This window comes from Pristis pectinata, chromosome 9 (assembly GCF_009764475.1).
Source record: "Pristis pectinata isolate sPriPec2 chromosome 9, sPriPec2.1.pri, whole genome shotgun sequence".
Classification (NCBI taxonomy): Eukaryota; Metazoa; Chordata; class Chondrichthyes; order Rhinopristiformes; family Pristidae; genus Pristis; species Pristis pectinata.
The window spans coordinates 99,512,938-99,528,871 of record NC_067413.1 but is presented as its reverse complement, the minus strand read 5'-3'; the positions used below and the strand labels follow the sequence as shown (position 1 = coordinate 99,528,871).

Here is a 15,934-nt window from a genome sequence, read left to right as displayed (position 1 = left end):
TTCCAGAACATCAATTTAAGCCTTTTAACTACCAGTATGATAATATAACCACCAACCTTTTTTCCTATAAAGACCAGCTTTATTTTTCATGGAAAGTTTGTTAACTAATTATTTAGAAAATGTCATGTATTTTGTTCCAGGAAAGAGGGTAGAATGCACCTTTTCAATAGCCCAAACCTGGGATAGTACACATATATTGGCTTTTCATCTAACAACCCATCTGTTCCCTTCAAGACAGTAACATTCAGGTGCACTAAACTAGGAATTCTATTGCTGGATTAGCAACCCAATGAGATTGGTGATAAATTCAACTACAGGCTTCCCATTCTTTTAATGTAGAATCAGTGTGCAGTGTTCAGCTGCACCAGAACTGAATCTGAACTGGGAGCCATTCAGACAAAAATGGAGGGCCCAGAAAAATATTGATTATTATCACTGTGGGCTCCTCAGCTGACAAGAAAACTCTAATCAATTAGAACCTCAGGGTGAGAATCAGTCAATTTCTCCCCATCTAAAGCCTTTTTCAATTATTATTAAAATGAGAAAAGAGAAACACTGTTCTATTCGCAGTGAAAGTAGTGGTGATAATATGGGAAAGTGTGGGATTGTCCACTCTGGCAACAAATAGATAATGCTTTTTTTTATTAAGTGATGAGAGTACAGAACTCCAAGACGCAGAGGAATCTGGATGTTGTGCACAATTTGCAAAATGCTAATGTGAAACTCCAAGTGATTAGGATAGATAGCTTATTGCTGGGGGATGTGAATACAAATATAGGAAAGTTATACACATTCAGAAAACTGTATACTGTATGGGTCTCCTTATTTAAGAATGTTAAGGCTTTAGTAATCCTTCTCTGAAGTGTTTCAAACTATCACTTGGAATGGGCAAGTCATCTTACAAGGAAAGGATAGACGAGGTAGGCTTATATCTACTGGAGTTCAGAAGTGGAAGGGGACTTGAATGAAGCCCTGAGGGGTCACGACAAGGTGGATGTAGAGAAGATGTTTCGTCTTATGAGACAATCTAGCATGAGGGGTCACTGTTTAAAAATAGGGATCAACCATTTAAGACACACGAGTCAATTTTTTCTCTCTAAAATTATCACAATGCTTTGGAATTTTTTTTCCTCAAAAGGGCAGTGGAAGCAGATTCTTTGAATATTTGAGGCAAAAGTGGATAGATTTGTGGTAAACAAGGGGATGAAAAGGAACCACCAGCAGACAGGAGTGCAGACCCAAGTTTACAAAGAGATTAGTCACGATCTTATAAAATAGTGGACGGACTTGGTGTTTAATGCAAGTGTGTGTTTGCATAAGTAGCTTTTCACTGTAGGTCCTTGGCTAATGCGTTCAAATTCCAATATGGCATATTGGGAAAATGAATTTGATTAATTTGGTAATTTATTGATGAACAATAATTGTAGAACTGTCATTGTAAGCTCAAAACAGATTCACTAATGTATTTGTTGAAGGAAATCTATCACTCATGTTACTCTAAACCCACTTGAAATAAATAACATGCCTTTTCATCCCCACCAGTGATATCCATGTCAAGAATTAATGAGGATATTTTCAATGAATGTTTCATTTTAGCTTGTTGCAGAATTATTTTGGTTTGATGCAAATTACCATGGTACCCATTTTGCCCAGATCAATGACTGACAGAGCTGAATTGTAAACAAGTGTTAGATAATGCAATTTAGAACAGAAGCATCTCCAACGATCATTACAACTTAATCTAGATCCCTGCTCTGAGAATGATATCATACAAGGTGTTTGGGTTGATATTACAGAGAGTGGTTTAAATTCTTGTATTATAATGTAAAGAGCTGCATTCTGCTGCAGTCTACAAAATAGAAATACAAGAAGGCTACTTCTTTCATGTCTGAAATCTAGTAATCACACAGAATATATCTGGTTTTATCTTTCAAGGAACACATGACATTTCAAGTAACAGTTTTACAAATTCCCCTTAAACGAACACACAAGGTCAGCACAGAACGCAGTGCTTGAGTGATTACAATGACTCCCTGGCCACATACCAAGGCCAAACATAGATCATTGAATTCCTGTTTACAGAATAACTTGCTATCAAAAGCAACTTGGGCAAAGTATAGAAGTTCTGCCATGACTTATGAAGCTACTCAATTATATGTTCTGTCCTCATTGGGTGAAACAGAAAAAAATTAACCCACTTTACAGAAAGATGAGGGAACTGCTTTCACTAATCTTGTAATCCGTGATCTCTTAGATAACTGTGACCTCTTTAGGTTTTCTTTTGATACTCTCCATTCGGTTGAGGGGTCTGACACCAGTAGTTTTTTTGCTACTTCCTTCTGCACTGGAAAGCCTGGTATCTTTATGCAGGCTTTTCAGCAACTCCATTAGTTCTCGCTTCTCGAGTTCTGCTTGTTCCAGTTCCTGGCGATGTTTCCTTTCTTCCGCTACCAGAGTCCGCATATCTGACATCACACGTGACATCTGGCTCTGAAAGTACAAATTGCAGCTGCAATTTAGTACCATAAACCACTTCACCTGATTATCAAAATGTAAAAGAGAAACGGCAGAGAACTAGTGGTAATGTTTTGTATCTTACTGAATGTGTGCTCTGTGCAATGCCTTGCAGGCTCACAAGTTAGCTTTTTAAGGGTATTGTCCACAAGCAAATTAAAAGACCAATGCTATTCACTTGTTTTTGATTTAATACCTCCTTGTAGCTATTTTCCAACCTCATTTTTTATTTATAAACACACATGAAGCTACTCTCATTCAAAACCCTATGTCTTGTCATTTATCCAAAACCAAGTTGTAGAGCTGTTACTTTGCTTTTGTGCTGAACTCATGGTTATTAAGTATACTACCTTTTGGAACAACTATAAAACCAAACGCTATAGTATAAAATAGTAAATAAATAAACTTTAGCTCAAGCTTTATTTTGGTTGAATGCCACCCATCTACATTTCTATATTACTTCAATGACCGTGGGTGATTGGGAGTGGGTCCTCTGTACTGCAGTGCTGAGTCTCGACCAGATCTGTCTTTGAGCATGGATTCCAGTTTGGAATTAAGGCAGCACGGTAGCGTAGCGGTTAGCGCAACGCTATTACAGCGCCAGCGATCGGGGTTCAATTCCTGTCACTGTAAGCAGTTTGTACGTTCTCCCCGTGTCTGTGTGGGTTTCCTCCGGGTGCTTCGGTTTCCTCCCACATTCCGAAGACGTACGGGTAGGTTAATTTGGGTTTAAAATGGGTGGCGTGGACTCATTGGGCCGGAAGGGCCTGGTACCACGCTGTAAATAAAATTTAAAAAATTTAAAAAAAAATTTAAATTTATTAAATCTGTATCTGCTGCCAAGGTGAAAAGGGAGGCATTCTTCCAAATTCCTACTGCCTAAAATTAATAACTTACTATTTTGTCCTTAAAATCTGCAAGTATCACTTGCATTAAGACCAATTAAATCAAGTCCTCTTAATTATGTACACTTTGTTGAGAGTTCAAATAGCTGTGTTGAAAATATCCCCGAACATCTTCTATTTCCTGACCTTTTCAAAAGTGGTATAAAAGCAAGGAAGTTATGGTAAAACTTTGTAAATATTTGTAGATCTCAGCACCAGTACAGAGGCAGACTCTGGGCATCATACGATAGGGAAGATGTCAGGCCTAGGAATGAACCCAGGAGAGATTTACTAGAATGGTACCAGGTCTTTAGTTTTAGATAAATATAAAACTGATATTAATAAGAGTATAATACAAAAAAGGTGCAGGAATAGAGAAACCTGGATGTTTTTACGTGTACAAATATTTGAAAGTAGCAGGACAGGTTGAGAAAATGATTCTGTAATCAAAGCTGAGAAGACCCTAAGCTCAGAAACGCTGACACACAACAAAGGCACATTATAATGGATCTCTGTACAACAAGGGTAGGAGCACAACTGGAGTACTGCGAGCAGTTCTGGCCACCACACCTTCGGACAGAGGTGAAAATTATGGAGAAGATGCTGAAAAAATTGTCTCAATGAGGAACTAATGAAGCAGCTGGGATTGTTCTCCTAGCCAATGTATTAACACTAGTTCCAACAGGACTACAACATAAAGGCAAAGAACGACGCTACCCAGATACAAAGCTGATTTCTGTCGAGCAGTCCAAGTTTACTTTTGAGAGACTGAGGTTCCACTTGCCTTTAAAAATGCAATGACAGAGGAGGAGGACTGGGTGCCAATAAGCCCAGTGAGGTGAGATCTACTGGTAAATTGGTTTCTTATTATCATACGTACTGAGGTACAGTGAAAAACTTTGTTTAGCATGCTGTCCATACAGATCATTTCATCACATCAGTGCATGGAGGTAGTATAGGGTAAAACAATAACAAAATGCAGAAAAAAAAGTGTCAGAGCTACAGAGAAATTGCAGTGCAGGTAGACAATAAGGTGCAAGGTCATAATGAGGTAGATTGTGAGGTCAAGAGTCCATCTTATCATACTAGGGAACCATTCAATAGTCTTATAACAGGGGGATAGAAGCTGTCCTTGAGCCTGGCCTCCAGATGGGCTGAACTGAGGGCATGAGGAGCACAGAGAAACTCTATGTATCCTAAAATATGGAGAAGTATAATCCACTGATGCTGATTCAACACTGCTGTGGTAGATATGCAGACACTCACTGGAGCCTTGTAAATAAGATACCATTGTGTTAACCCAACTATAGTTAGGATTGTATGCTATGCATTTTCAAAGTGTATATGGTCACAGGTACATATCTAGTTTTGTAAAATTTCCACAAGCAAGCATACTAACTTTAAGCTCCTCGATTTCATTTTGCAGGAAGCTCTCCTTCTGTACCATGTGTCTTCTTTGAGAATCTAAGCGTGACTCCATTTCGTGCCTTACTTCTTCGACTTTACAAATCATCTCAGACCTTCCATATATAAAAAATAATTATGGAGAATACTTGAGGTTAGATTTTTACTGAAGTTGCATCAAGTTTTGACTCATGTCTGAAACCATCACTGTGGACCCTAAACATGTTCCCATCCCTTGTGCACATCTCCAGTGGAGTCCTTCCACAAAAATTTCTTTCAAACCTCAATACCAGACGACGTTTAGATCCCTTTCCATTACATCTCATCATCTACCAGTTGTAAAACCTGTTGTTTTCCCTGTGTCTCCATTTCCACTAAGATGAAAATGTCCTTTCCGGTCAATTTTTGTATTGAAGGTTTTCACATAACCCTTAAACCTCCAAGTTGGTGGGTTATGTCAAAATTTTCCGACAATCTTACTAATGCATGCTAGAAAATCCAAGAACTGTTTACAATTTCTGCCTGGTTGAAACAATCAAGATCTAAATTAATGAATGTTTTTCCTTTCACTTTCTTTGTGCATAAAACTTAAATGTCTGCTATCAAACCACAAATCTACCTGCATTAGGCACAGTAGGCCAAGTTAATAAAGTATCTCCATGGGTCAACTCCTCTTGACCCATTAAGATACTTTATGTGAAAAGTCAAGACCAAAAGTCAGCTTCAGGCCAAGGAGACTTATAAGCAACTGGTCAGTGTAAACAGGACAGGCAGACATAATCTAATCAGCACTTCAAAGATCACACACTTCCAATATACATTGTTTTACATATAATATTCTTTACATAGTTCTGTACTGCATACATTAGGAGGAGGAGCTTGGAACAGAGGCAGAAGAACCAGGAAACCCAAGACCAAAGCATTCCTCTCTGTGTAAGAGGCATTTACAACAATGACAGGTTTATACAGATGTTTCCCATTATAAACATAGGCACACAAGCTTGCAAGGAATGTTCCAGTAGTGATTTTGCAATCATGATGGATATTTTAATATAAAAGATTATTAAAACTTTGTTCACATGATACCTAACCACATATTGGTAAATTGGGGTGACATTTTTGAAGGGAAACGTACTGTGGAGATGTGGTCGATGTTCAGGGATCTCTTGCAGGATGTTAGGGATAAATTTGTCCCTGTGAGGCAGAGAAAGAATGGCAGGGTGAAGGAACCATAGTTGACAAGAGGTGGAACACCTAGTTAGGAGGAAGAAGGCAGCATACATAAGGTTTAGGCAGCAAGGATCAGATAGGTCTCTTGAGGAATATAGGGCAGCAAGGAAGGAACTTAAGAAGGGGCTGAGGAGAGCAAGAAGGGGACATGAAAGGCCTTGGCGAGTAGGGTTAAGGAAAACCCCAAGGCATTTTTCACTTATGTGAAGAGCAGAAGGTTGACGGGAGTAAAGGTGGGGAGATGAGCCTGGAAGCTGTGGAAGTGGGTGAGGTCCTCAATGAATACTTCTCTTCAGCATTCACCAAGAGAGGGGCCTTGATGACCCAGAGGACAGTGTTGGTAAGGTTAATGTTCTAGAGCATGATGATATCAAGAGAGGATGTGTTGGAGCTGTTAGGAAATATTAGGACAGATAAGTCCCCGGGGCCTGACGGAATATTCGCCAGGTTGCTCCACGAGGCAAGGGAGGAGATTGCTGAACTGTTGGCTAGGATCTTTGAGTCCTTGTTGTCCACGGGGATGGTACTGGAGGATTGGAGGGTGGCAAATGTTGTCCCCTTATTCAAAGAAGGTAGTAGGGATAGTCCAGGGAATCACAGACCAGTGAGCCTTACGTCTGTGGTGGGCAAGCTGTTGGAAAGGATTCTTAGAGATAGGATCTATGGGCATTTAGAGAATCATGGTCTGATCAGGGACAGCCAGCATGGCTTTGTGGAGGGCAGATCATGTCTCACAAGCCTGATAGTGTTCTTTGAGGAGGTGACCAGGCAGATTGATGAGGGTAGTGCAGTAGATGTGGTCTATGTGGATTTTAGTAAGGCATTTGACAAGGTTCCACATGGTAGGCTTCTTTTCTTTCTTTCTACTTACGATATTTTTATGGATTCCACATAGAGAATACAGTGTACATGAATCAGAAAAAAAATAGCATAGTACTAAACACATTGTCTTGAATCACACTTAAAAATCACAATACCTCATAATGGTAATCAAAAATGATAATTAATTAATAGCAATTAAATGGCAATAATTTTATTATAAAAAAGAATCTAAACCCACTACCAAGCCCAAAGCTGTTTGGTAAAGAAAGAAAAATAGAAACCCTTATCACATGATGATACTGGCCAATAACTGTACTTTAGCCACCAAATCAAAGGTTTTGAAAATAGTTCAAAAAAGGTCCCCACAATGTTTGAAATTCTAGGTTAGAATCAGAAATTGAACAATGGATCTTCTCTAAATTTAGGTATGACAAAACATCCCGTAACCATTGAACATGCGTAGGTGGAGTAGCTTCCTGCCATTTAAGCAACACAGCCCTCCTGGCTATAAGAGAAATAAAAGCCAGAATGTGTAGATCAGAAGCCTGTAAAGTTATATGTTTATCTCCAACGATCCCAAATAATGCAGTCAAAGGATTAAGTTTAAAACTTTAAAAAGTACAGAAAAAGTTTGAAAGACCTCTGTCCAATATTTTTTTTTAAGACTCTGACATGCCTGTCCATTATTGCATTTGTCACAGTAAGGAGATATAGCAGAATAAAAACGGGATAGTTTATCTTTAGACAAGTGAGCTCTATAGACCACTTTAAATTGAAGGAGAGAGTGATGGGCACATAATGATGAAGTATTAACCAATTAAAAAATTTCATTCCCAAGTTTCCTCAGAAATTAACATCTGCAAATCTTGTTCCCAAGCATTTTTAATTTTATCTAGTGGCACCTTACTCATTCCTAGTAACCTGTCATATTAGATATTGAGCCATCATGAAGAGGTTTCAAATTAAAGATTACATCTAATAAATTTTTATCAGGACTCATTGGAAAAGAATGTAATTGAGATCGAAGAAAATCTCTAATTTGTAAATATCAGAAAAAAATGAGTTTTTGGTAAATTATACTTGGTAGACAATTGTTGAAATGAAGAAAGGTTTCCTCCAACAAACAGATCCTGAAAACAAGTGATACCTAATTTGTAGTTTTTAAAAGAGTGGGACATCAGTCATAGAAGGTTTAAAAAAAGTTAGAGAAAATGGGACTGGACAAAGAAAAACTCAATAAACCAAAATATTTTCTAAATTGTAACCAAATCCTCAAAGCATGTTTAACTACTAAATTATGTTAGTTTATTTAATGACAAAAGAAGTGAAGAATCAAGCAGAGAAATAATAGAAAATTTTTTTAACAGAATAGGCTTCTGAAGAAACCCATACTGGACAAGCCTCTTGATTAATGTAACGTAACCAAAACGTAAGATTTCGTATATTGACTGCCCAGTAATAAAACCTAAAGTTAGGTAAGGCTAAACCTCTGGTCTTTTTAACCTTCTGAAGGTGGACTTTATTTAGTCTAGGATGTTTGTTATTCCATTTGTAAGAAGATATAATTGAATCGAGAGAGTCAAAGAAAGACTTAAAAATAAAAACGGCTAAAGCCTGAAATAGATATATAAATTTAGGTAAAATATCCATTTTAATAGCATTAATTCAGCCAATCAATGATATAGAGGGGAGACCAACTTGATAAAACCCTTTTCACATAATGCAGTAAGGTGAAAAAATTTTCTTTAAATAATTGTTTATAATTTTTAGTAATTGACACCCCCAGATAAGTAAAATGATTTCTTACAATTTTAAAAGGAATGTTAATATCAAATGGTACCAGGTTATTCAGAGGAAAAAGTTCACTCTTGAGTAAGTTCAATTTCTATCCTGAAAATTGACTAAAGCAAGGAAGTAAAGAAAGCACAGGAGGTGACGAGGCTTCAACATTAGATATAAAAAGTAATAAATCATCAGCATATAATGAAGCTTTATGGTTAATACCTCTTCTGGAGATACCAGCGATATCTCTAGATTCTCGGAGAGAAATAGCCAAAGGTTCTAAGGCCAAATCAAAGAGCAAAGGGCTCAAAGGACATCCCTGTCTGGTTCCATGTTGAAGTTTAAAAGATTTAGAATTTTGAAAGTTAGTAAGAACTCGAGCAGAGGGGGATAAATGAAGTAATTTAATCCATTGAATGAAATTGGGCCCAAAGTTAAGTTTCTCTAAAGTTTTAAGTAAGTAATTCCATTCAATCCGATCAAAGGCCTTCTCAGCATCTAGAGATATCACACATTCCGATATTTCCTTAGAGGGAGAATAGATAATATTTCAATAAATGACAAATATTAAAATGAGAATATTGATTTTTAATAAAACCAGTCTGATCATCGGATATAATTGAAGGTAAAATATTTTCCAATCTACGAGCTAGAACTTTAGATAAAATTTTAACATCCACATTTAGTAACGAAATTGGTCTGTACAAAGCACATTCCGTTGGGTTCTTATTTTTCTTAAGAATGAGTGAAATAGAGGCTTCATAAAAAGATTGTGGTAATCTACCCAATTTAAAAGAATCTGAAAAAACAGCACATAAATGAGGTGCAAGTAAAGAGGAAAAGGCCTTATAGAATTCTCCAGGAAATCCATCAGGACCCAGAGTCCTTCCAGAATGTAAAGATCGCACAACCTCAGCGATTTCCTCACACGTAATAGATTGATCCAACTGTTTTCGGTAGGAAGTATAGGAACATTTAATTGGTCAAAGAAATTATTCATTACAGTATTATCTTTAGGAAAATTAGAACTGTAAAGTTTAAAATAGAATTCTCTAAAATTATTTCTAAAAGATCAGTTGTCCTCTCACCATTGGCTTTTGAAATTTCTTTAATTTGCCATCTAGCGCTGGAGATTTTTAATTGGTTAGCCAGTAATTTACCTGTTTTATCTCCATGAATATAACATTAACTTATCTTTTAAAAGTTGACTTTCAATTGGATATGTTAAAAGAAGATCATATTTAGTTTTAATTTCAACTCGCCTTTTATATAAACCCAGATCTGGATCCAAAGCATACTTTTGGTCTAATAGTTGTAGTTGATTAACTAGATCGGTTCTTTCTCTGTCAGCTTTTTTCCTAATGCTTGCCATATAAGAAATAATTTGACCTCTAATAAAGGCTTTAAAAGCATCCCAAACGATAAGATTACAAATCTCTTTTGACGAATTCTCTTTAAAGAAAAGGGTAATTTGTTTCTCCATAAAAAGTTTTTAATCAGATAACAAAGTTAGGTTAAAATGCCAAAATCTCTTTGTCTGAGGGAGCCCAGGGAGATGTAGAGATAGAAGCACGGGAGCATGATCTGAAAGAGCAATCTCTTTATTGTCACAGGATCAAACCTGATGGAATTATTTGATTATCATTAAAAAAAAGTAGTCAACATACATATTCTAGGATGAACATGAGAGAAAAAAAAGAATATTCCTTATCTTCTGGGTGCAAGAGATGCCAGGCATCAATGACACCAGTTTTCATTAAAAATGATTGAAGAAATAAAGTTCATTTATTAGGAGCAGCTAATTTAGTGGATGACCTATCTAGTTTGGGATCTAACCAGCAATTAAAATCTCCTCCTAACACCAAAGAGTAAAAATTCAAATCTGGTAGAAGTGAAAAAAATAGTTCAAAAAATCCTGGGTCATCCGTATTTGGAGCATAAATATTAGCCAATACCATTGGTCTATTATTTATTTTCCCTGATACTATAACAAACCAACCATTAGTATCAGTTATGACCTTATGTTGATCAAATGAGACTATCTATCTATAAGAATTGAAACCCCTCTAGATTTAGCTTGAAAAGAAGAATGAAATTGGAGCCCATTCCATCAATTAAAAATAAGTGAAATATCAGTTACGAATGTGAGCTTTTTGTAAAAAGATAGAGGCTTTGAGTTTTTTTAAATATAAGAAAAAAATCTTATTTCACTTCAAAGGATGATTTAAGCCTTTCCACATTAAAACTAAGTATATTAATAACTCAATCCATTATTTAAATGTAGGTAAAAAGAATGATGAACAAACCATTGGAATGTACCATTATAAAGTACTACAGTAGAGTTCCAGATAAGGTAACTAAGCAACAGATTTGGCTGACAGCCCAAAACAGCTTCCCAGGAACCCGCCACCCCCCAAAGACAACAAGCCAGCTAAGAAGCAGCTGGCACCTACCTAAAGACAGTTTCACCCCAAATATCTCTGCTCAATAACTTCAAGGTTAGTAAAATTCCAACTCAGTCATAACAATAAGATAAACAAAAAAACACAGTTACAAATGTAAAAAACAAGTGTTCTTAGTTCAGCACAGCTTTTACATGTTGCTTTTTTATTTCAAAATGTATTGGAAAAAACGATTAAAAAAAATCAAAAAACGTAAGTATCCAAAGTATTAGTAAGTGATTACTAGAAAACAAAAAAAAAATAGAAAACAGAAAGTGTTCATGGCGAGGAATATGAAATCATTCATTTGGAGTTTCCAGAAAAATCTGGGCTTCTTTGGACGATCGAAACCATTTCTGGGAGCCATTTTTCAGTATAATTCTGAATCCTGCAGGGTGACAAAGAGACGGCTTGTACCCTTTCTGATACAGATCTGACATGACCTTTTTAAATTTAACCCGTTCCTTCATAACCTCGGGTGAGTAATCTTCAACGATTCTGATCTGACAATCTGGATAGTTAATCATTCCTCTACAACGTGCTTCTCGAGTTAGAAGCTCCTTAGTTTGAAAGTCATGGAGAGAGATGATGATTGAACTGGGTTTGACTTGCGTAGGAAATAAAAAAGCTATTCTGTGTGCTCGATCAATCTTAGGCAAAGATTCTAGAATACCAAGGAATAACTGAGTCAAAAACTTTGCAAAGAATTCCGTAGGTTGATTATCTTCAGTCTTTTCTGTTAATCCTGGAATTTGGAGATTGCATCTTCTGCTCCTGTTTTCTAAGTCAGTAATCTTCATCTTAAATCTTTCATTATCTTTGGCTTGCTTTTTTTTAAACAAAGGTTCTGTAAGTCATCAATTTTCCCATCCAAAACCAAAAGAGAGGCTTCATTCACTTTAATTCATCCTTCATGATCTTCCACGGTTCTTTGAAAAGAGTCTAACTTAGCATTAAGCTGTTGAAGCTGCTCAAAAATAGCTTCCAGAATTACAGGAGGAACATCTTCCTTAGTGGTTTTCATAGCCTTAGCACCCCTTGTATTCATAATAAGATAATATCACGTTTAAATTTGCTACTGAGGATGAAAAAGGATTTCAAATCGGTTGAAGAGGTTAGATATAGTGAGAGCTGCAGCAAGTAGCTGTTACTCCATCAACAGCCAGCAGAGACTTGAGCCAAATCCTCAAAGTATGTTTAACTACCAGATTATCAGTTAGTTTATTTAATGATAAAGGAAGTGAGGAACCGAGCAGAGAAATAATAGAAAAGTTTTTTTAAACAGAGTTTGCTTCTAAAGAAACTCATACTGGACAAACCTCATGATTAATGTAACATAACAAGAACTTAAGATCTTGTATATTGACTGGCCAGTAATAAAACCTAAAATTGGGTAAGGCTAAACTTCTATTCTTTTTAAAAGTGAACTTTATTTAATCTAGGATGTTTGTTTTCCATATGTAAGAAGATATAACTGAATCTAGAGAATCAAAAAAAAGGACTTGGGAATAAAAACAGGTAGGGTCTGAAATAGGTATATAAATTTAGGTAGAATATTCATTTTAATAGAATTAATTCTTACAATCAACAATATGGAGAGGGGTGACCAGTTTGATAAAACCCTTTTCACATAGTTCAGTAAAGTAAGAAAGTTTTCTTTAAATAAGTGTTTATGATTTTTAGTAATTGTTACACCCAGATAGGTAAAATGATTTCTTACAATTTTAAAAGGAAGGTTAGTATCAAATGGTATCAGATTATTCAAAGGGAAAAGGTCACTCTTATGTAAATTCAGTTTATATCCTGAAAACTGGCTTAAACAGGAGAGTAGAGAAAGCATAGGAGGTAACAAGGTCTCAACATTAGAGATAAAAAGCAATAAATCATCAGCATAAAGCAAAATGTTGTGGGTAATACCTCTTCTAAAGATACCAGTGATATCTCTAGATTCTCTAAAAGCAATAGCTAAGGGTTCTAAAGCCAGATCAAAGAGCAAAAGGCTCAGAGGGCATCCCTGTCTGGTGCCGCGTTGAAGTTTAAAAGGTTTAGAATTTTGAAAGTTAGTAAGAACACGAGCAGAGGGGGATAAATAAAGTAATTTAATCCATTGAATGAAAAAAAAAAATCGGGCCCAAAGTTAAATTTCTCTAAAGTTTTAAATAAGTAACTCTATTCAACCCGATCAAAGGCCTTCTCAGCATCTAGCGACATCACACATTCTGATATTTCCTTAGAGGGAGAATAGATAATATTCAGTAAACGATGAATATTAAAGTGGGAATAGCAATTTTTAATAAAACCAGTCTGATCATCAGATATAATTGATGGTAAAATATTTTCCAGTCTACAAGCCAAAACCTTAGATAAAATTTTAATATCAGCATTAAGTAAAGAAATTGGTCTGTACGAAGAGCATTCTGTTGGGTTCTTATTTTTCTTAAGAAAAAGCGAGATGGAAGCTTCATAAAAAGATTGTGGTTACCTACCCAATTTAAAAGAGTCCAGAGAAACAGAACATAAATGAGGTATAAGCAATGAGGAAAAGGCCTTACAAAATTCTCCAACTGGAAGAATGGGCCAGAAAACGGCAGATGAAATTTAATGCAGGCAAGTGCGAGGTGTTGCATTTTGGAAGGACAAATCGAGGTAGGACATACACAGTAAATGGTAGGGCACTGAGGAGTGCGGAGGAACAAAGGGATCTGGGAGTTCAGATACATAATTCCCTGAAAGTGGCCTCACAGGCAGACAGGGCTTTTGGCATCCTGGCATTCATGAATCAAAGTATTGAGTATAGGAGTTGGGATGTCATGGTGAGGTTGTACAAGTCGCTGGTGAGGCCAAATTTGGAGTATTGTGTGCAGTTCTGGTCACCTACCTATAGGAAGGATATCAGTAAGATTGAAAGAGTGCAGAGGAGATTTACTAGAATGTTGCTGGGTCTTCAGGAGTTGAGTTACAGGGAAAGATTGAACAGGTTAGGACTTTATTCCTTGGAGCATAGAAGAATGAGGGGAGATTTGATAGAGGTTTACAGAATTATGAGGGGCATAGATAGAGTTAATGCGAGTAGGCTCTTTCCACATAGATTAGGAGAGATAAGTATGAGAGGACATGGCTTTAGGGTGAAAGGTTTAGGGGGAATATTAGGGGGAATTTCTTCACTCAGAGTGGTGGGAGTGTGGAACAGGATGCCATCTGATGTAGTAAATGCGGGCTCACTCTTAAGTTTTAAGAATAAATTGGATAGATACATGGATGGGAGAGGTCTGGAGGGTTATGGACTGGGTGCAGGTAAGTGAGACTAGCGGGGTAACGTTTCTGCACAGACTAGAAGGGTTGAATGGCCTGTTTTCTGTGCTGTAGTGTTCTATGTTCTAAATCCATCAGGACCCGGAGCCTTTCCAGAGTGCAATGAACGTACAACCTTGGCGATTTCCTCATAAGAAATAGGTTGGTCCAACTGTTTTTTTTGTTATCGGCAGAGAATGTAGGAAATGCTTAATTGGTCGAAAAAATTATTCATTACAGTATCTTTAGGAGAATCACAACTATAAAGTTTAGAATAAAATTCTCTAAAGGTATCATTTATTTCTAAGTGATCAGTTGTCCTCTCACCATTAGCTTTGCAAATTTCTTTAATTTGCCGTCTAGCAATAGAGGTTTTTAACTGGTTAGCCAGTAATTTACCTGTTCTGTCTCCATGAATGTAAAATTGACTTTTATCTTTTAAAAGTTGACTTTCAATTGGATATGTTAAAAGGAGATCATATTTAGTTTTAATTTCAGCACACCTTTTGTATAAAGCAGGATCTGGATCCAAGGCATATTTTTGGTCTAGTAGTTTCAACTGATTAGCTAAATTAATTCTCTCTGTTAGCTTTTTTAACACTTGCCACACAAGATATTATTTGTCCTCTAATAAAGGCCTTTAAAGCATCCCATATACTAAGACTGGAAGTCTCTTCCAGTGTATTCTCTTTTAAAAAAAAATTTGTTTCTCCAAGAATTTTAAAAAGTCTTTATCAGATAACAATGTTAGATTAAAATGCCAAAATCTGTTTGTTTGAGAGAGTCCAGGGAGACTTAAAGATGAAAAACACAGGAGCATGATCTGAAAGAGCAATCTCTATGTTCACAGGATCAAACTGATGGAATCATTTGGCTATCAATAAAAAAAATTCAATCCTGGAATACATATGGTGAACATAAGAAAAAAAAACGAATACTCCCTATCTTCTGGATGTAAAAAACACCAAACATCAGTAATGCCAGGTTTCATTAAACATGATTGAATAAATAAAGCTGATTTATTGAGAGCAGCTGGTTTAGAAGATGACCCATTTAACCTTGAATCTAACCAACGATTAAAGTCTCCTCCTAAAACTAAAGAATAAAGATTCAAATCTGGCAAGAGAGCAAAAAAATCGTTCAAAAAATCCTAGGTCGTCCATATTCAGGGCATAAATACTGGCAAATACCATTAATCTATTATCGAATGTTCCTGATACTATAACAAAACATCAATTAGTATCAGATATTACCTTGTGTTGAACAAATGAAACTTATCTATAAAAATTGAACCCCCCCCACCCCCCGAGATTTAGCTCAGAAAGAGGAATGAAATTGCAACCCTCTCCATCAGCTAAAAAAGCGCGAGTTATTCCAATTACATATATGAGTTTCTTGTAAAAAAAAATTGGGACCTTGAGTTTTAATATAGGCAAAAAATCTTATTTCGTTTCACAGGGTGATTTAACCCTTTCACATTAAAACTAAGTAAATTAATAATTTGATCCATTTTAACATTAAGTGCAATTAAAAAGAAAGGTTAACAAACACCATACTGGAATGTAA

At 36.2% G+C, this 15,934-nt stretch overlaps 1 protein-coding gene across 1 annotated transcript in view; it reads right to left on the bottom strand.

The window, feature by feature from the left end:
- Positions 1-1,778: 1,778 nt before the first annotated feature.
- rnf41l (ring finger protein 41, like) overlaps positions 1,779-15,934 on the bottom strand; it is a 40,370-nt gene continuing 26,214 nt past the window's right edge. Inside the window, exons 6-7 of the mRNA XM_052022695.1 lie at positions 4,798-4,918; positions 1,779-2,490 (exon numbers count right to left, since the gene is read on the bottom strand). Of these exons, the coding sequence (XP_051878655.1) occupies positions 2,251-2,490; positions 4,798-4,918 (361 nt within the window). The 3' untranslated portion in view covers positions 1,779-2,250. The remainder of the gene's footprint in view (positions 2,491-4,797; positions 4,919-15,934) is intronic.